At 43.8% G+C, this 22,254-nt stretch overlaps 1 protein-coding gene across 10 annotated transcripts in view; it reads left to right on the top strand.

Annotated features, from left to right (window-relative positions):
* LOC130568718 (protein shisa-6) overlaps positions 1 to 22,254 on the top strand; it is a 90,671-nt gene that overhangs the window by 637 nt on the left and 67,780 nt on the right. For 9 of the 10 annotated variants that reach the window (XM_057357690.1, XM_057357691.1, XM_057357694.1 and 6 more), the window contains exons 2-4: positions 259 to 1,094; positions 2,627 to 2,787; positions 13,134 to 13,238. In XM_057357690.1, coding sequence (XP_057213673.1) covers positions 553 to 1,094; positions 2,627 to 2,787; positions 13,134 to 13,238 — 808 coding nt within the window. In that variant the 5' untranslated portion in view covers positions 259 to 552. The remainder of the gene's footprint in view (positions 1 to 258; positions 1,095 to 2,626; positions 2,788 to 13,133; positions 13,239 to 22,254) is intronic. The other variant, XM_057357697.1, reaches the window with a different exon arrangement.

Consider the following 22,254-nt stretch of genomic DNA (forward strand, 5'->3'; position numbering starts at 1 on the left):
ACGAATGTACATGGAACTGTAATTTAAGTAGATTTATTTTTGAGGAGTAGATCAGGTGTGACAATGTTTCGAAATGTGGGTTAGCAATCAGGATGATCAATTTCTGGAGAAATGCGACATTTCTTTCTTTTCTTTTGTTTTTATTTCTGTTTAATGTGTAATTGCATCACTATGCGCGTTTGAGCTTTGCTTTTATACCATTGTCAAGGTTTAGTCGCTAAACATTTTATTGACGATAAAGTCTTTACTTTTTCCCAGAACAAAATGGGAAGCGAGATGCAAAGGCTCGTTTGACAGAAGTTCGTCGGAAATCCCAACAGTGACGACCGATCGAGTCAAAGAGAGCATGCGATGTTTTCCTAACAAGCATCTGCCTCACACAAACACGATGGAGGCAAAATATTTCAGTTAAATGAATGGCGCTTGTCATCATCATCTCTACATCATTAGAGATGCGGGGAACAGCTGATCTCAGAACTGCAGCAACTTTATAGCCTCCAGAGCGCCGAAATCACAGAGAGCTGTCCAGGGTCCTGAAGACGCGCGCGAGCCATGGGTATACAACACTTTCTGCTGCTTTTGATTTATCTGGATCCGCTGAACGTGCTTTGTACGTTGACCGCCAAACGAACCAAACCTGCGCCCAAAAGGACTCAGAAGCCCAAAGAACTGAACAGCACCACGGTCGCGCCCACGGTGGCCACGCAGCGGAGCACGCAGGTCCGTCCATCGCATACCCACGAGACCTGCCTGGGTTACTACGACGTGAGCGGACAGTTTGATAAGGAGTTCGAGTGCAATAACACCGACCATCGTTACTGCTGCGGGTCGTGTTACTTGCGATTCTGCTGCCAGTTTAAAGGCAACCGCTTGGACCAGAGAACATGCAAGAATTACCATAAACCCGACTGGGTGAAAACTGTGCCACCGTCTCCTATTCCAACAGGTGATACTTATGATCCCAGCATGGACCAAACGAACACCGCGGTTTACATTACCTGTGGTGTCATTGCTTTTATTATAGTTCTTGGGGTTTCAACAAAAGTCGCGTACGACAAAGCGACTCAACCGCCTCAGGAAATGAACATTCACAGGTAAGCAGCGTGCTGACAACCTCACATCGTCCCACACTTTTAATTGTTGTTGACAGTAATCAGGCTTTGTTAAAAAAAGTTGTGAGGTAATTTGTGTCTAATATCAAATAAAAACGTATACATGACGCTTTCCAATTAAAAGAATTGAGTTTTGAGCCAACTGTTGGCTTGAAACTTTGTAATTTAAAAAGTTTAATGCAGTGATCTCAATGATTGATAACATTGCAATGGGTTTGAAAACAAGTCCTCGCCCCAGCTGCAATATCTGCAGCTCTTTTCGTTTCGCCTGTGGCCAATGTGGAATATTAAACGTGGTAACAGTGGGTTGTGATCAAAATCCCAAGCAGAATTTTAATACTGGTGCACAGCAAACACTCCTCATTTTTGTGTTTATGGTTGGTTACAAACGCTTCAATTTTCCCTTTCATTTGATGTTCACAATAAGCGCTGTGATACTATACACAATAATACTGTGTCCTGTCTGGACACAGTATCACACACACACACACGCACACACACCATTTGTGCAGGACAAAATGATCTTTCTGATGGGGGTTCAGAACAACGTAAGACAACAGTTGCAATTATCAATTTGTTTGATGTATTAGTTGTTGTGCAACCTGCCCAATATTTTCCTTCATTTTCTCACATATGTTTTATTAACAACATCAGTTTATCCTACAGCACACCAATGAACAGCCCTTTACCTCTTTAAATTATTTTTGCATTCCTCTCAACACCCAGTCTCCACCTCTTCTCTTCATCATACTGCATGGGCACCTAAGCTCAGACCTTAAGTGTTCTTTTATGGACACCAAACTGTCTGCCCTTTTCCACATACTTTATCTTACAGAATATGAACATGCGAGTTTATTAAAAAAATATTTACCCAGATTTCCTCCTGCTCTGTTGGTGGAACCAATATCTGCTGCAACTGGCTATCTATAGACTTCACTTGAAGGTGCAGATAAACACCAACAAACTGGAATGTGTGTAACAGGAAAGCGCGCTGTTGACTTTCTTTGTAAATTCAGGTACTGCAGGGTAATGAATAAACATTTACAGAGCTAACAGTAACCCCAGGCTTTCATAACACATAGTTCTGAATTGTGATCCCCTGGGCCACCTACATAAACCAGGTGTAAATGTAGGAACATTGAAATAAGGTTCACTGGTGATTAAACATTTATATATAGACTTTCTTTCTTTCTTTCTTTCTTTCTTTCTTTCTTTCTTTCTTTCTTTCTTTCTTTCTTTCTTTCTTTCTTTCTTTCTTTCTTTCTTTCTTTCTTTCTTTCTTTCTTTCTTTCTTTCTTTCTTTCTTTCTTTCTTTCTTTCTTTCTTTCTTTCTTTCCAAATCCAGTCAAAATTAGAACTAGTAACTGGAATAAATCTTGAGTTGTTGTTGCTTTTTCATATTGCATAGCAAGGTGATGGGTTTGAATCCCTGTCAACACACAAGTTGATCAGATGTGTACTGTGTAACCAGAAATGCTGCGAGTGTAAATGCAATTCTCATACTTTCTCCACAGAGCCCTAGCAGATATTCTCAGACAGCAAGGACCAATTCCTATATCGCAGTACGACTGTGAGAACTTTGCGGCAATGAACAGCTCATCCAAAGACGACACGCCACAGCGAACAGGCTCCAAAAACCACTACACCCCTGTTCACAGCTCAAAGTCAAATCACGGTAGGCAGTCTAAAATTATTCAAATAACGTTTTAAAATGTTGTGTATTGATCTTGTAATGTTCCAATACATGTCATTGATATTGATAGGCCAAACCAAGTCGTGTCAGAAGACTGTCAGTCAGGTGGCTCGTACTACATGTTGATCTAATTTCACAATGTGTGTCAGACACGTGTTGCTGCCCGTCGCTGTGTGATCTGCCAGGTTAACGCTTAGTAGTCATTTGACTTACATGCTGCATTTAAATGGGAGTCAATCACAGTTGAGCCATAAAGCTTCACCTCCCCCCTCTGCCGGTTGGGAAATGGAAGGCTGTGCTGCATTTCATTATATTCAAGGTCAGGAGCGACTTTGGAGCATTGTTGAATGTTCTCATGAGTTATTATCGCATGTAATGACGAGGGAGTTAAATGTCACTCATATGGCAACAGCGTCCAAAATATGATGCATGAGAGATGTATATTTAACACATATTGCTGTGTAAGGTCTGCAGTTCTTGAGTCTTTGAAATCCTTCGTGTCATGCTTTAAGACCTGTACATTCGAGACTGCTGTGTGCTAGAGCTGTGCTGGGTGACTTTGTCAGCCATCACAGAGACTAAGCACATCTCAGTCTCAAAGACTGGAGCCAATATTTTCACCAGAGATCTACGGTGCTATACTAGGTCAACTCTGAGGCACCCTGACAGCCTCTGCAGAAGTGTGTGTAACTGGCATACAAATTGGAGTGATATGTGCTGATAGCATCTACTGAACCAACTCAAAGAGCAAATGCTTATTTGCATGCCTTGATGCACATGGGTGTTTAGTTTTCATCATGGAGGGAAAGACATCGGTCTACAATGATGTTTCTGTTTGTGACGTATAAACTACTGGTTTTCACAGTCTGACAGCGATTGATCAGGGGTGATTTCGTAGTATGAAACAAGATTGGACTTATATAGTCTTATTACAGAAAGATACAGGGTGTTGCCAAAGGCAGACTTGACATTAATGGATAAAGGGATAGTTCTCCCAAAAATGAAAATTCTGTCATCATTTGCTCATCCTCTTGTCATTTCAAACATGTATGACTTTCTTTCTTCTGCAGAACACAAAAGAAGATTATTTGATGAATGTTGGTAACCGAACAGCACCGGCAACCATTTACTTTTATTGTATGGACACAAAGCCAATGCAAGTGGATGGGTGCCGGTTAAGAACATTCTTCACAATATCTTCTGTTGTGTTCTGTGGAAGAAAGAACGTCATACAGCTTTGAAATGACAAGAGGGTGAGTAAATGAATTTTCATTTTTAGGTGAACTATCACTTTAAGCAGTATCAGAAATGTACTTCATTTAAGGTTAATATTTGACCCTGGGCAAAATTACAATAAATTAAGTGAAATTAATAGATTAGATATATTTTTATTAAATGTATTGCATAAAACAAATAAATAACATAGATATAACATTATATAAATATATAACAAATAGCATGATAGCATTTTTGGTTGTATGGTTCCATAACGAACCTTTAACATCCCTAGAATCTTTCTCTGTCACAGGTTCTTAGTCTTTTATATTCTTTTAACCAAAAAAGGTTCTTCTTTTTGTAAAGTTTAATATATTTTTTATCGGGAAGTCATATTAGTTTTACAACAACATTCAGCAAAAACAGATGGCAATAGTGTCTAAACTCTCTAGAAGATAATATCATCAAATATCACATGAAATATTATGAAATACTTCTTAGATAAGGCATAAAAACAGTAATTCACTCTCCAGGCATATTGCCCCCCTTGTGACACACTAGAGTAAGGCATTTTTTGTCAATTTCTGCTGTATTTTTCCCCAAATCTCTGCTTAATTTCTGATGTTGTTCTCACTAAGAAATAATTAGACATTAGGCTAAGTACATGCATAAAACAAGTCGAGAGTTGATTTGTGATTTAAGAGATGAACAAATAATAACAGATCATTTCTCCCAAAACAATGTTCATGTGTTGCAAAAGGGCATTTTTAGGGATAGTTCATCCGAAAATGAAAATTCTGTCATCATTTACTCATGCTCATGTAATTTCATACCTGTAAAAATTGCTTTGTTCAGATGAACACAAAGAAAGATATTTGGAAGAATGTTAGTCATTTTCAGTTCCGGGACATCATTGACTTTTAGGCAGGAAGAATTAGGTAGGAAGAATTTTAGGTAGGAAGAATTAAATGGTAGTCAAAGGTGCCTGAGAAGACTTTGTTTTCCTAAATTCTTCAAAATATCTCATTATGTGTTCAACAGAACAAAAAAATACAATAATCTTTTTCCTACTATGGTAGTGGAAGATGTCCCAGAACTGAAAATTGCTAACATTCTTCCTAATATCTTTCTCTGTGTTCATTGGAAAAAATACATTTATACACGTTTGAGACAACCTGAGGGTGAGTAAATGATGACAGATTTTTCATTTTTGGATTAACTATCCCTTTAAGTAATGAACGTGTTGTTTATTGCCGTGTGTGTGCATTTGTTCAGACATCGCTTCAAGAGATCAGTGTTGGATGCATTTGTCTGGGTTATTAGACTATGATGTAATTCGTTTAATTATGATGTTGAATGCCAATGGGCAATTTCATAATGATACAGCGCAACACAATTATTTATTTGTATTGCCTCAACATTTCTAGACTAAGAAGTTGGGCAGGCTATAAAATCATATTCAACTAATGACTAAGATTCCTCCCTGCTGTCGGAAAAGTCTTACTTAATTCTTCTTATGAGAACAATCAGAGCTAATCGTACTAGCATTTTCCTGCCTTAAGCACATACTGTATGTCAAAATGCAGCATCACCCAGACTCTCTTTACTGGTTATCATATAAAATGCACTTCGTGACTAAGTTTAACAGCTTTTTGGGATGTCCTGAGGTGGCCAATATAACAGGCTGTTAAATTCAGATACATTTTCAGGTAACAACACATCATAATGAGTCCTTGGCATGACTACTTACCTGTACACAAGACGCTTTTGGCTTCTTGGGGTTTTGACTGAAAGAAGTTTATTGTTTGCTTTCAGTGGCTTTATTGCTTTCTGTACCCCCTGTCTCATGTTCATTTATTTGTTTCGCAGAACTGTGTCTGATCTTGCTCTCACCTGCACGCTGTGTCAGCATGAGTTGCCCTGTTTGTTGTTGTTTTTTGTGTGTGTGTGTTTTTTCAGCTCTTTCTAGTGATCCAAAGCAAAAGCATTTTTGAGGTTGGAACGAGCAAGCTCTCAGTATGAGAAACTGGCAGTGTGCAAAGCCTCAGTAAACAATGTATTAACATAGCAATCCCTGCTGCTCAACCTTTTGATTCTCTGCCCGCAGAGCTTTTAAAGCAGGGGGTCTGTGTGCATGTATGTAAAAAATGTAGTAGATTCTTGAATATGAAAAAAACAGGTGAATTTCAAAATATATTTTGAAATGTGATAAAAGAAGAGAAAAGAAAATGTAACGTATTCATTTTAATATGAGATTATATTTCCAAATGATTAAACTAAATGTCTTATTACTCGTGTTTGAAATTCATGTCTCCTTTCCGTTTCCTTTTGCAATAACAACCGACGACTGGCTGTACATTATTCTTTACATAATAAATGGGGTAAATTGCAACGTTCTAAATGTTAGAATATTACTGGAACATATCACTGCCGTCCCACTGAAACCTTGCTTCCCTTTCTGTCGGTCTCTCGACGTTGTGTCGAACCGACAGATGGGGTTCGTCATTGAGAACCAATCGCTTCCGACTTCTCTAGAAAAGGCCAATGAAAATTGTGAATGAAATTTGCATGCCGGACTCCGCCCCCGGATATCCGGGTATAAAAGGGAGATGGCGTGCCTCATTCATTCACCTTTGGTTCTTCGGAGCCTTCGCTCGTGATCAACAGACTTCGCTACAAGACTGCCGGCTCTACGACGTGGTGCAGCGGACTGTCCCTTCCTGCAGCGACTTCCCCTGGGCGTCTCGGCGGTTCCAGAAGTGTTCGAGTTTTTTCTCTAAAAGAGCAAATTTCTCCAGCGTGGCATGTCCCGCTGTTCTCTTGGGTGCAACACACTCATCGAGGAGGGGGACGGACACGATATCTGCTTCCAGTATGCTGGGGCAGATATTGTGGATATGTCCTGCCTGCACTGCGGGCGGCTGACGATTCAGACGTTGCGTCACGGGTGGCTGTGTTCCCACGGGACTCAGCCACCACCTTGTCTGCGTCCCGTTCCGTGACGGCAGGACTATGGCCCTGCCGCCCGCTACGGCGAGCAGCGAGGGTGATATGAGGATTACTGTGAGCGCTAATCCGTCAGCCACTGGCTCGCGGACCGTTCGCACCTCGCTTTGCTCGTCTGACCGTTCCCCATAAGACGGTCCGCCGTCTTATTCCTCAATTACGTATCGGACACGGTACGTGATGATGAGGTGTCTGTTGCAGCATCGGAGGGTGACTTACTGGCATCAGACTCCGACGATTCCTTGAAGCTCCCTCCCTCGGGGGGTCGAGATCAGGAAGAAGCGGATGTCGAAATGTCAGCCATGCTTTCCCGGGCCGCCGGCTTTGGGTTGCGGTGCACCGCACTGCCTCTCCCAACGCTCGCGGCTGGATACACGGTACATCGGGCTTGAGAGCGGCTCCAAGCCGCACTCGCCCTCAGTGCCGTGTTCCCCCGGAAGTGCATGAGGAACCTAGTACGACCTGGAACGCCCCCTTCGGCGCGTACACGTCAACTAGTTCCATCACCCTTTCTTCCCTCGATGGTGGGGCAGCTAGAGGATACGTCGATGTCCCCCCGGGGCTCGACCTAGACTCCCGTCCAAAGCACGTAGGCTTTTCGGCATCTGAGGTGTCGAGAGCTTACTCTGCTGCGGGCCAAGCTGTCCCCTCTCTCCATGCTATGGCCTTCCTGCAGGCCAATGCGCGGAGAGAGCTCCACGAGGGTAAGACCGACCCAGCGCTTATGCAGGAACTCCGCGGCTTCACCGACCTCGCTCTCGGGCGAACAAGGTGATCGCGCGGGCCCTGGGTCGGGCGATGTCCACACTTGTGGTCCAGGAGAGACACCTCTGGCTGAACCTTGCACAGGTGAGTAACTCTGAGAAAGTCCGCTTTCTCGATGCACCCATCTCGCAAGGGGGGGCTGTTTGGTGATACTGTCGAGTTCGACAGTTAGGGAGCAGACAGAGGATATCACGTATGTCCTCCCCAGCCGCGACTCGACCGCCCTCTGGCCGCCGAGATCCCGTGCACCGTCTGCTTCCCAGCAGCCCTGGTCCTCTTCGAGACATCGAAGAGGAGACCACCACCCCATCAGCAGCCGCGGCGAAAGCCAATGCGGCCCTCATGGGAAGACCCCAGGGAGTTCGAGAATACCTTTCTAAAAGTTTTCTCCCTCTCTGGGGTTTTATCACAGCCGCTCTCACCCTCTACACGACGGTGTTCGGCAACTCGACGTTGCGTCACGGCGAGACCCAATGTCGAGGATAATCAGCAGCCTAAGCACTCTCAATCGACGGTGCTTTGTGCCACATCATCGTCTGGGTATTATCACAGCCGCTCTCACCCTCTACACGACGGTGTTCGGCAACTCGACGTTGCGGCAAGACCCAATGTCAAGGATAATCATCAGCCTAAGCACTCTCATTCGATGGTGCGTTGTGCTACATCTTCGCCAGACAGGTAAAACTGCAGAGCCGATCTCCTCCCCGGGGGTCCCCCCCACGGCGAGGGATCCGTACTGCCAGCCATCGAACCACCCCCGGGAGGTCGATGAAGCAGAACGTACCCCTAGCCTCCCTGTCGGTCCCTGGGAGCCTGACAAGAGCTTCCCAAACCGTCACGGTGACTACGGGATACGGTCCGTCTCGGCTACGCGATCCAACTCCCCGGACGCCCGCCCAAGTTTCGGGGCATCCTCTTAACCTCAGCAGAGGCAAGGATGCCCCGTGCTTCGGGCCGAGGTCGCCACCCCTCTGGTGAGGAAGCGATCGTGCTCGTCCCTCTAGCCGAGATGTTCAACGGGTTTTACAGCCCGTACTTCATCGTCCCCAAAAGAGCGGGGGTCGCTAGATCTGCGTACCCTGAACAGGCACCTACTCAAGCTGCCGTTCAGGATGCTCACGCAGAAGCGCATCCTGGCATCTGTCAGATGTCAAGATGGATTCATGGCAATCGACCTGAAGGACGCTTACTCTCATGTCTCTTCTCCCTCGTCATCGCCCGTTCCTACGGTTCGCTTTCGAGGGTCAGGCATATTAGTACAGAGTCCTCCCCTTCGGTCTGTCCCTGTCCCCACGAGTCTTCACGAAGATCGTGGAAGCCGCCCTCACTCCCCTCAGGGAGAGAGGTGTGCGGGTACTAAACTATCTCGACGACTGGCTCATTTGACACACTCGTGAGATCTGTTATGTACACACAGGGACCTAGTGCTTCGGCACCTAGATCGATTGGGACCACAGGTCAACCGAAAAGGAGCAAGCTCTCCTCTGTGCAGAGCATACTCTTTTTTGGTATGGAACTCAACTCTGTCTCCATTACAGCGCGACTGCGCTCAGTCAGTGTTGAACTGCCTGGAATATTTCAAGCAGTCAGCGGGAGGAGGCTCCTGGGTACATGGCATCCTCGACGGTGGTGATACCCCTCAGGTTGATGCACATGAGACCGCTCCAACACTGGCTACAGAGTCGAGTTCCCTGGAGAGCGTGGCACACCGGCAGCAGGCGGATGGTGATTACGCTTTTCTGCCGACGCACCCTAACCCCTTGGTCTTCAATGACCTTTTCTACGGACGGGGGTCCCTCTCGGGCAGGCGAGACGCGTCAGGGTCGACAGACGCCTCCCTGCAGGGTTGGGGTGCCGTGTGCAACGGGCACGCAGTGTCAGGGCGATGGACGGGCCCCCGCCTGCGCAGGCATATCAATTGCCTAGAGTTGTTGGATGTGCTACCCGCACTGAAGGGGTTACAACCTCTCGTGCAGAACAAGCACGTGCTGGTCCGGTCGGACTGCACAACTGCCGTAGCGTTTTTAACCGCCAGGGTGGCGTTCGCTTATGGCAGCTAACACGACTCGCCCGACGCCTCCTCCTGTGGAGTCCGCAGGGCCACACATATCCCAGGTGACCTGAACCAGACAGCCGATGTGCTCTCTCGTCAGTTGACGCCTCGCGGAGAGTGGCGACTCCACCCCCGCGCAGCCAGCTCATTGGGTACAGTCCGGGCGGGCTCAGGTAGACCCCTTCGCCTCCCTGGACACCACCCATTTCCCGCTAAGGTACTCCCTGCCTCGGCACGGATGCTCTAGCGCACAGCTGGCCGTGGGACAAGCGGAAGTACGTCTTTCCCCCAGTGAGCCTCATTGCACAGACCCTGTGCAAGGTCAGGGAAGAGGAGCATCAAGTGTACTAGTTGCGCCATACTGGCCCAACCGGACTTGGTTCTCGGAGCTAATGCTCTTGACGACAGCTCCCCCCTGGCCGATTCCCCTGACGAAGGACCTGCTTTCCCAGGGGAAGGGCACGTTATGGCATCACGGGCCAGACCTCTGGAACCTCCATGTCTGGCCCCTGGACGGAACGAGGAGATCCTGAGTGGCCTAACCCCTGCGGCGGTTAAGACCACTACTCAGGCTAGGGCCCTGGCCACTAGGTGACGATTCGCCTAGTGGTGCCTCTTCTCATCCTGGTGCTCTTCTCGAAGAGAAGACCCGCGGAGTTGCTTGATCAAGTGGGTGCGGTCCTTCCAGAGACTCGAGAATAATCTCTCCCCTTCCACACTGAACGTGTATGTAGCCGCTGTTGCCGCTCATCACGACCCAGTTGCTGGTAGTCTCTAGGACAGCACAACCTGATCATTTGGTTCCTAGGGGCGCGGGAAGGACATCACCCGCGCTCCGTACCCTCTTACGACCTTGATGCGGTCCTGGAGCCCCTCGGAGATGCCGCTCTTTCTCACTTCACGATGAAGACGGCTCTCGGGAGGACGCTCAAGAGGGTAGCGGACCTACAAGCATTCTCCGTGTCCACAGATTGCCTAGAACTCGGGCCCGGTTATTCTCACGCTATCCTGAGACCCCGGCCCGGCTACGTGCCCAAAGTTCCCACCACTCCCCCGAGACACCAGGTGGTGAACTTACAGGCGCTCCCCACCGGGGAGGAAGACCCAACCCCATCCGTGTTGTGTCCAGTACGCGCATTGCGCCTCTGCTTGGACCGCACGCAGAGCCACAGGAGCTCTGAGCAGCTCTTTGTCTGTTTTGGAGATCAGCAGGGAGGGCTGTCTCAAACAGAGATTGGCGCATTGGATCATGGACGCCGTCACTATGGCGTACCTGTCCTAGTTCGCCTACGCCCACTGGGTGAGAGCTCTCTCCACACGGAGTACAGCCTCCTCGTGGGCACTGGCTCGAGGCGCCTCTCTGGCAGACATCTGCAGAGCTGCGGGTTGGGCTACACCCATCACCTTCGCGAGGTCCTACAGCCTTCGCGTAAAACCGGTCGGCGAGTCTTGCGGGCATCAGGCAAGACCGGCGACCGGTAGGGTGTACGCCTATGACAGTACCTGACCCTAGGGGGTCAGCGTACAACTAGCCTCCCTTCTTCCCCCACTGGGTGAAGAACAGGCACTCCATCCATCACTAGCAAGCACCTCCTGTGGGCGGGCTGGGCAGAGCAGCCCTGCCCCTTAGGCCGGGTATCACCTGAGTTATTCGCAACATAGCTCTAACCGGACCTAGTGCTACCAGACGTTGCAACCCCCCAGCAGGGCGGTTCCGTCTGATGTATCCTCATGCTGGTTCCCACCTTGGTAACCCATGACCTCCTTAGGTGGACCTCCACCTCGCGGTTAACTCCTTCAGTCCGCACTTTCTTCCCATGAGTTCTCCCCCATCGGTGAGACCATGTTGGTATCTCCACTAGTCTCCTCCCTGCGGTAGGAAGTGGTCTCTGTAGCGCATCCCCCACTTGAGGAAGTAGCGCTTACCCAGTGGCCTTACGGTTCCGGGCGGCTTCTCGCTGTTAGAGAAACAAGGCCGCCGCCTGTGAGGCCGAAGGTAGGGGCCTTCCCACCTTTCTAGAAAGCTCTGGGACCCCCTACCTACCCACTGGTAGGTTACAATTTCGCGTTAGCGTTCACGGCTGACACGCCCAGGCCAGTCACCGTCGCTTCGTTGAGATTGTGACAGGGCACCGTGTTATGGCGTTTTCCATTGGAACCCCATCTGTCGGTTCGACACAACTTCGAGAGACCGACAGAAAGGGAACGTCTCGGTTACGTTTGTAACCTCGGTTCCCTGATGGAGGGAACGAGACGTTGCGTCCTCTTGCCACAACACGTGCTGTCCACTGCAGCAGTCGTGAGAGGTCTCAGGCTCCTTTAATACCCGGATATCCGGGGGCGGAGTCCGGCATGCAAATTTCATTGGCTAATTTTCATTGGCCTTTTCTAGAGAAGTCGGAAGCGATTGGACGAACCCCATCTGTCGGTTCGACACAACGTCTCGTTCCCTCCATCAGGGAACCGAGGTTACAAACGTAACCGAGACGATCTCCATCTTTCGTGATTTTTATTTTTTGTCATAAATCATTATTTTTAGTCACCCTTTAAGTTTGTCACTGGGTTTTGCAAATATCTAACCAATAAAAAGTCTTGAAAAGTGCTTGACAACTTAGTATTTAATCATATACAAAGTACAGTGTTTTTTTTCCATTTCCTGAAAAACAACAAATTTGGACATTCGATGTTTCGTGAAGACAGCGATAATGTGATGAAACTTCCCTCATTTAAGGTGATAGGACCTTGACAGGAAGCACCTTTACGGGGGTTGCCAATATGGCTGCCAATAGAAATAAATTTCCCTAAATGGACATTTAATTCCTTTTTATATGCAGTATTTACTTTGAGATTATTATAATTTTAAATCTTAAATGGTGCCATGACCAGATTCTCATTATGTACATTAGGTTAGTGCCTGGATGCACCTTTTGAGCCAAGGAACTTAAATTTAAGACATATATTTGAGTTTAAACTCCCAGATGGCGTTCAAGGTGATCTGGTCTAACGTTGACATGTACACGCTGGTATTTCACTGATAATTAGAACGTCAAGAATAAATATAACACCTCCGACTCATGCTGCATCTAATATTCACACAACAGTAAACAGTGTGTGTTGTGAAGACAAGGTGACTTTACCTAGGAATTATGGAAAGTGATAACTCTTGAAATACTCTGGGAATTTTACTTGTTATGCTGATAGCTGTCTACATTGGAGGCAAAGTGCTATACAGGAAGCTGAGTGATATTCCTCTGTCGCATTCATGTAATGTTCTGGTGTCCATTTCCAGGAGCACATTACTCGAAGGACAGCAGTCGCGGTGGTGGCAGCGGCCATGACCTTCACAACTTCATATCTTCTGGCTTTGTGACGCTTGGCCGAAGCCACGCAAAAGGTAACATGATTCTTTGTCTCTGCTTCATGATACTCAAAACCCTTCGTCCATGACACGAGGTGTAGAAAAGAAAACAACCATCAATCTAACGCTTTACAGCTCACCAAACTAGGTAGTAATTCATAATGCAGTGTGCTCATCGGCCAAGAAACAAATTTAGCTTAGAAGTCCTTCATCTAAAATAAACCTCTTTTTTTTGTTATTCACTACTACTCCAACACGAGGTTCATTTAAAATTCAAAACACTCTACCACTGACATGAGAGTCTCTTAACTGGTTAGAGAGGCGGGTAGCAAAACACATTTCCGTTATGTTTCAACAGATCTATTGGTATCTCAGTCTATATTCTAACATAATTTAACTTGAAGTATGTTCTATAAAAGGATTGCAGAAATTTTGCATCAGCAGTGTGATTTTCATGAACACATCAAATGATAGGGTTGTTTCATCCTAGTGTTGTGGTAGTGTTCTTCCACAAGATCGCTTTAGTATTGCTAAAGTATCACAAAATTAGAATGCAATCAGCTTAAAATGTGCATTACTTAAATTTGAATTTTACTTAAACTTAAATTTTATTACTTATTTTTATTACTAAAGTTTGATTGTCTCAGGTACACCCTTAAAAAAAGGTGCTTAAAAAGGTTATTCGATGCCATTGAGGAAACATTTGTGTCATGGCTCTGCTTCTTTAGTCATGTTTTTCTTGGTCCTGTAGCAGAGCCATGACAAAGTCTTTGGTTATGTGTGGAGAGAAACTTATTGTTGTCCTTTGGACAATAATATACTTTCTCTCCAGTGTCTTGTCATTGGCCCCATTCCTCTCGTTTCCTTGTTATCTTTCCCTAAGTGTTTGATTACCCACACCTGCCCTGTGTCGTTATCCCTCGTTTGTGTTTCTCTATAAATACCCTCTTGTTTCTTTGTCTTGTGTTCTTGGATTACGTTGTATGTGGTGTGCGGTCCTGATGGTCCCTGTTATGCCTGTACCCCTTGTTGCTGTTTCGTAAGTGGTCAGTTCAGTTTAGTTTATGTCTTGTGTTGGTTTTTCTCAGTTTAGTGTTAGTTAGTCAGTCTACGTCCTGTTATTATCCTGTTGTGTTGTTATACCCCATCGTGGGTCTTTGTTTTGTGTTTATTATCTGTTAAATAAAGTCTTTTGTTAACCCCTTCATCCCCGCTGCCTGCATCTGGGTTCTTTCCTAGTGTTTTCCTGACACATTTGGTTCCATAAAGAACCTTTAACATCAGATTATAAAAAGTAAGAAAAAGATGGTTCTTTAAAGAAACTTTGACTGAATGGTTCTTTGTGGAACCAAAAATGGTTCTTCTATGGCATCGCTGTGAAGAACCTTTTAAGCACCTTTATTTTTAAAAGTGTAAAATCTCTGGGAGGAGACGTCTCCACCCAGACCTGAGTTTCAGAAAAAATGTCAACAGGGTCACAAAGTTAGCTCAGATTTGCCACGAATCCAGTCAAAAGGCAATATTATTGAAGATTTCATTATCAACAAACATTTCCTATCAAATTTATTAGATTATTTTAACTGTATAATCTAAATTAATAAGCAGCCATACCTCCATACTTTTCATGTATTTCAATAATGTCCTTTTTGTATACAGTTTTTATTTCTTCATAGTAATTTTACGAGAAACATTTGAGACAAAGGTGGAAAAACATTCCATTACATATCCTGAGCTTTCTGAGAAACTCTGGGAAATAGCTTCTGGGTAATCATTTATAAATCTTTCTTGTGTCAGTTCTCACAGTTGGTTAGTTCTCTTTGGCAGGGCAGTTGTGGCCTAATGGTTAGAGAGTCGGACTCGTGACCAGAAGGTTGCCGGTTCGATTCCCACAGCCGGCGGGTAACAACTGAGGTGCCCTTGAGCAAGGCACCTTTCCCCTACTTGCTCCCCGGGCGCTGCAGTGATAGCTGCCCACTGCTCCGGGGGTACGTGTGTTCACTACTCTCTGGATGGGTGAAATGCAGAGGTCACATTTCGTTGTACCTTCGTACATGTGCAATGACAATAAATTGAATCTAAATCTAAAATCAAGTGATGTGCCGACTTATAACAATGATTCTACTCAATCTAGTCTTTGAAAAAAGTTGCTCATGGGATCATTTGTTGTGTATTAATTACATTTTTCTCTTTCAAGAACATAAAAAGGTAAGGAGCATGTTTATTGGCAGCACACAACTGTCATAGTATCATCATCACAATGAGTTCACAAAAAGAAAATGTATATTTTCAATAGCAGTGATATTAAAAAGTTGATACAAAATTAAAATGTAACTGAGAACTCAAAGTCTCTTCGAAATATTTGAAAAAAAGAAAGTTCACTGGGTATTTATCTGTATATACTGCCATGTTGGTCGGAACTGCACCCAAGTTTTTACTGTTGCACTTGTGTATATGGTTGAGTGACAATAAAAGGATTTTGATAGTTGAATGATAAACATGCCACCGATAAAAATGTCACCAACTAGTCGTTACTTTTTCTGACCAGAAATATTTTTACCAGAAAGCATTTGTGTAAATCTGAGCCTATAAACCCAACAATTCCCTGTAAAACATCCCAGGTCAGGGTAATTCTGAGAGGACGGAACATCTAACATGTACTGTGGCCAATCTCCATTAGGCCTGCATTCTTTCTGCCTCACTGAATTTCATTTTCTCAGAAACGCTTTGACCTAAAATCCTTTTTTTATGCCTGCCTCTAACCTGCATAAGATACTTGTTTCTTTCTTTTTTTGTTTTTGAGTCTTTAGTGCCCTTTTCTCGATAACCTATTCAGCCATCTAGTCATGACGGAAGGGTCAGCTATTTTTGTAAGCGGCTCATGAAATACGAGCAGAAGGAATCTAGACACTGCTGTGTCTAGACTAAATGCTTTCCAGACTGTTGCATTTGAACATGGCAAAACACCTTTCCTTTTATTAGAGGGGTGCTGAAATATGTACATTTGTGGTTTCAAATTTTATTTGTATTGTTTTACTGTTGACACTCAATAGATGTATTGCTTTAAAGGAACAATATGGCGTTTTTAGGAGGATCTATTGACAAAAATGCAATATAATATACAAAACTATTTCTTCAGAGGTGTATAAAGACCTTACGTAATGAACCATTAAGTTTGTAATACCTTAGAATAAGCTATTTATATCTACATACAGAGCAGCCCTACATACATTGAATTCACCGCCATGTTTTGTACAGCAGCTAAACGGACAAACAACTCGACAACGTGCGTTTTCTCTTCCTCTCCGCTGCGGTATCGTGGTGAAACAGATCGCAGGATGATCCGTGATCCATGCAGGATGATCCGTGATCCATACGGATCGTGCTCTCCGGTTCGGAACGCATGTGACCCGCGGATTAACTGAAAGTTTATTCATCATCGAGTAAAAAAGTAAAACGCGCTCTCGCTCGCTCTCCAGTTTCAGCTCAAACGCGCTCTCGCTCTCTCTCTCCAGTATCTGGACGAGTACAATATTAAAGCGGTTCCAGATAAACAATGATGCTCAAAACTGCTCCGTCACACAGCTAATATTACAACAACATATCTTGGTATGTTAGTATGTTACTCACATACTGAGTCAAAGCAACCTCCTCGAGGGTGATTTTTAGACGATCTTTCTCTCCAACGTCTCTCTGTGCTGGAAAGTATCTCCATAGATATTCTGCTAAAAGCCTTAGTACCGCGGGTCTTAACGCGTCTCTGCTGGAAAGTCTTTATAATATTAACACAGGTCCTAGCTCCTGCCTGACTTTTATCCTTCTTTTTAAACTTAAAATCCACAAACCTGGTATTTTATGTAATACATAAGTCATAGCTCTTTCTACAGTCTTTCTAATGCCCGCAAAATCTCTTCCCTGCTTCAACATGAGAACGACATCTTTTTGTACTGTGGTGGCCACCGTCGTGTTTGGACTGAGCGATTCGTGGCAAATCTATAATACAACGCTAGTGGCCACTGTTAATTAAGAACTGCGCCTTTAAGAAATTAAGCTTTCTGTCCGTTGTTTTCCTTGACAGACTTTTGATGAGTATATCTCATTGATTTAAGTTTATTTGGTCAACTTTAGGAGGATCTCAGCATATTTTAACCTCAAAACTCAGACATAGACATAAGCTACACAACTTAGGGTCTGTTAGGGAGGAGATGCCACAGTCTCCCCATCATTTGCTTTCTGCAGGTGGTAATACTTTGATCTAAATTGTGGCTGGCAGATCACACTTTGTGAAAAGGGCACGATCTATAATGTGCCTCATTTACACAGAAAGGAGGCATGTTTCCACCAATTTACAATGATGCCACAATCTCCCCATCATTTGTACTCCCCATTCAAGTACTCATGGTGTGTAGCTATTTCATCCCACTTATTACCTGAATAAATTCAATTCAATTCAATTTTATTTATATAGCGCTTTTCACAATGTGCATTGTTCCAAAGCAGCTTTACAGGAGCAAATAAGAAAAACACAGAAAGGTAAAACACAGCACAGTGCATGGTGTTTATAGACCAAGCAAGATCATTATAATAAATAATATCTAATAAATAAATGAATAAATAAATAAATAAATGCAGTCTCCCGGTGAGCAAGCCAACACTGCACTGCTCTGCTGTGGCGAGGAACCCAAACTCCAATGCTGAATAATGGAGAAAAAAAAACCTCGGGAGAAACCAGGCTCAGCCGGGAGGGCCAGATCTCCTCTGACGTGTCATAGCTGCACTCAGTGACCCCGACCAAAGCCACCGAGCAACGTCCACGAAGAACAGGGAGAGCCCACGAGCCGCGACCCAGGAAGCCCCACCCGCCGAAACCGTGCAGGTCCAACCCGGTCCCATTCCGCGATCAACAACAGACAACAGAGGAACAACCAGGGAAAAGTAGTAATGGCATAATTAACTTTATTCCTCTGTTGTCCGACATCGACCACAAAACAAGACCAACCAGACCAGACCCACACAGTCCCAACAAATGAAACGCCCCGAACCACAACCAACAAGCCCCCCCACTCCCTACAACACCCACCCAGCTACCTCCAATCAAAGTCACTGAGTGCAGCCATAACTTCAAACTGCTGTCGTGTGATGTAAGTTTAGCATTAAATACCAAGTATTGTAAATTTAGCATTTATGTGACCGGTAGTCCGTCTTTGCTCTCGGTTGGGGATGGAATTGTCTGAGCTGGGCCGGCCAGATGGTCGCCTTTTTCTTGGGTGGTGATGGAATTGCCTTGGATGGAGCTGGGATGGTCAGTCAGTCCGCAGGCTCTCGCAGGAGGATGGCACGGGATTTTCCGATGTAGCTGGCGTAATCTCTAGTTGTGGATGGGCATATGACATAATAAAGTGAATTGACGTAATAAAGTGAAATTCACAATAAAGTGAATTGCGAGTGGGGGGGAATGAATGTACCACAACACAAAGAGGTGTTTTTAGTGAATTTGAAACTAAAGCACAATGAGCAGTTCAACACTGACAACAATCGCAATATTGATGAAAATGGTGGGTCATTTCGGAAAAACCTTAGTTTTATCAGCCCAAGAATCATAGTAGTTAACTCGTATAGCAGAGGACATATTTCTTGTTTCTTTTGCTGCCACAATCAGACTAGGAGCAGCAGTGCAATCCTCTCAATAGCCTTTCACACATGAAACCTGCTGCAAATAGTCTTGGATTACCTTTTCTGGTGAATGTACCTCATCTTCTACACACACTCGCAATGGCTTTCCGTCTTTTATCAGTATTGCTACCATTCACACATCAGCACCGAAATGCTTTGAAAACTTTGTGATGTCATTTGGTGGAAATAATTCCTGAAGGGGGAACAATTATTTAAGCGGGAGAATTTCATTTATACTGTAAGTGAATCTCGCTGTTCCAATAATTTGTTGACTAATATCTTTATCCGTTCGCATAGAGAGTCTTTTGTTGTAGTGTCTGACAGCATTTTCCACAACACAGATAATCGCAGTGTTCAACTCCCACATCACAGGTTCTGCAGCTCCTTCAGAACATAGTAATTGGCTCAAACAATCTGACAGCACTTCCCAGACGTCTGACATTAGGACATCCTCACCACACACATACTCATTCTTAATCTTAAAGTTTTGTTAAAGCTGCAGTCTGATAGCGACTCTATAGCCTCTATAGCGACATCTCTTTGAAACCTAAAACTGCATGTTATGTTTTGTACTTTTTGTCAGTTAAAGTCAAATGACACAAAATCGTGCCCGAGAGCTCAGACAATAATTCATAATTACAAGCTTACCGTTGTGAATCGGGGTGAGGAGACTGTTTTACACTTTTAAAACTTTTTTAAATGATCACTCAATAAGTTTTGTTTATTTTCAAGCAAAAAAAGTTAAGGATTGCAGCTTTATTACATCATTAATACATTAATAATTTTCTGGCACTGTTATTGCTTGAGGGTTTTGACAATTGTCCAGTTCACATATGAACACTCAATCAATTAAATTTATGGAAAAGTGTCTTACTGTGTGTTCACAGCAAACACGAAGCATTGTGTTCCTTGCTCTATTACTTGCAGGATTTTTTCATCACTTATACCTCACGAGACTTGTCAATAAGTTTGTTGCGCGAATATCCCTCTCGAGTTGACAATTTTCTACTTGTGCAGAAGACCAGTTTAAAGGTCTCATGAACTTACCTTATTTATTGTTTTATACTATTGTCTGATGTCTACTTATGACATTCGTGTGGTTTTTACATAAAAAAACATCAAAATCAATAAGTAATAGGCTATTTTCTACCTGGGTTTTGAGGCCGGCTTGACAAACGTTCGGTTTTAATGGGCGTGCTGCATTGAAGACTTGGAAGTAAATGCCCACTGCTATGATTGGATAGCAGTTTGCGTAGTAAACTTAGTCGGAGCCTTCTGTGAATTTGGTTAGACACGTAACTTTAGGTTACACATTAGCTCTATTCGCACGGGATTAGTATTATCTGTGATTTATAAATTACCTCCCCACATCTGTATTTCATGTGGTGCATTCTCACGGGATAAGTGAAGCCTGTGATTTTACTCAAATTTACTTATTTATCGGATGTGTTGGCAAGGCTTTGTGTATAGTTTGTATAGCCTATATTTGTATGGTGTTTAATGATATATGAACGTACCTGTCAGCATTTGAGACCCGTGATCGCGAACCGGACAGAAGATCACCGCGATCGCGGGTCTTAAATGTTACCAGAGTTTCCATGATAAATAAACAAATGGGAGATTCCCGGGAGTCCCGGCCAAAACGACAGTGTTGGCAGATATCTTATGGATATAAACAGCCTCCGTTATTCGCAAACGGTGGATAAAACCTTGAAAAATGATATATGAGTCCACCAAATCACAGAGATGCCGATTTGTAGGGGACTAATATTATCACAGGACCTCGGTGTTAAAATATGGTACGTGTGGGAGAATTGTTACTTTACAAATTACAGACATGGTCGATTCACACGGGATTAAGATCACAGACAATTTTTGCTATTATTACAAATGACTAGATGTCCCCAGGTAATACTAATCACATGCGAATAGGGCTATCAGGGCATATCAAGCGATCTCTAATAAAACAATAGTGACGCAAATTACAACATTTTTTACTCACATAAGATTGCTGCGCCATTCCTGTCAGATCCAACAGATAACAGTTGTAATTTCAGTAACAAGGGCATTTCCAGTTCTGACACTTACAGGATGTTCGCTTGAATACGATTCCCTCTTATATAACAAAAGCTTGGGTTAAAATTGATGTCTTAATTCATGACTCCTTTAAAGTGAATGTCGTGCATGCGCAGAAATTGGGCCGCTCAGTTTGTGTAATTTGCAACGCCCGGCGCGAAATTGCGTCTATTGGCGTCTTTACATTGACTTTGTATGTAATTTACTCGCACAAATAGTTCAATTTGTGAACACACCATTAGAACATAAGTGTACGAGTATTATCATCCATTATTATTAGTATTATCAGTTATGCACTATTTTATGCCATTTTGTAGTATAAATAGTGTGTTCACAATAAACATTTTAAAAAGTGCATTTTAAGTACCCTGATGATGCACTTATTCAACCAAAAATATGAAGTGTGACATAGCTGAAGTGAGGCGGGGCTATCAGAAAACACACAAACAAAGTTCTTCTGTTGAATGATTATGCTTCAATCTGATGGTGACGGAGGTCATGATGGGCAAAACAGGTAAAAAGTATATTAAAAGAAGAATGTAGAAATTTATTTTTATTGACGTGTGTTGTGTTATGTAACTGACGTCATTTGCCCTTGTCTGGGAAACAACGTATACTTCCACTTAGTATAAAACCGTTAAGTGTTCTATTTGGGAAAAAAACTACCCTTCTTTAATGTATACACTAGGTGGTAGAATGTATAGTGCATAGTTTAAGTGCTTAGTGTATAGTATGTGATTTAGGACACAACTTGTGTCTTTCATACCTCCGTTACACTGTAAAACATCTGTAAAAAATAGGTAACATTATACCATATTATTATGGTATTATTGCTTTTTACAGTGTACTCGACTGTATGTTTGAGAATAGTCCATGCTATAAGATTCACCGTGGTGATTTAAAGGGTCACTGGAAACCCAAGTTGTCTAACGTTTGGTGCGACAGGTTGAACGTTGAGTAAACAACCATCCATGTTGGTTTATAATTAAAGAGACTATTTCTATTATAAGTCATGGGGAATACCAGTTGATGTACTGTGGCTCTACGCTTCACATATCATATGGCTGATCAAGCAATCCTCCTCTTCTCACAGGTTTAATCGTGCATTATAGCATGTATCTTTATATAAACTCAGTTCTTCATGTTTTTAGCCCCTGAGGGTTCTACTAAGAAAGAAATGTTTAAATTGAGTTCCTAAAGTTTGTGCTAGGTAAACTTGCATTACAATTTTCTAATAAATTAGAAGTCAAACAGTATTAACCATCAGCACTGAAATGTCCGAGACAAAAAATCCAGCACTTATTGT

The sequence above is a fragment of the Triplophysa rosa genome, linkage group LG18 (assembly GCF_024868665.1).
Source record: "Triplophysa rosa linkage group LG18, Trosa_1v2, whole genome shotgun sequence".
Lineage (NCBI taxonomy): Eukaryota > Metazoa > Chordata > Actinopteri > Cypriniformes > Nemacheilidae > Triplophysa > Triplophysa rosa.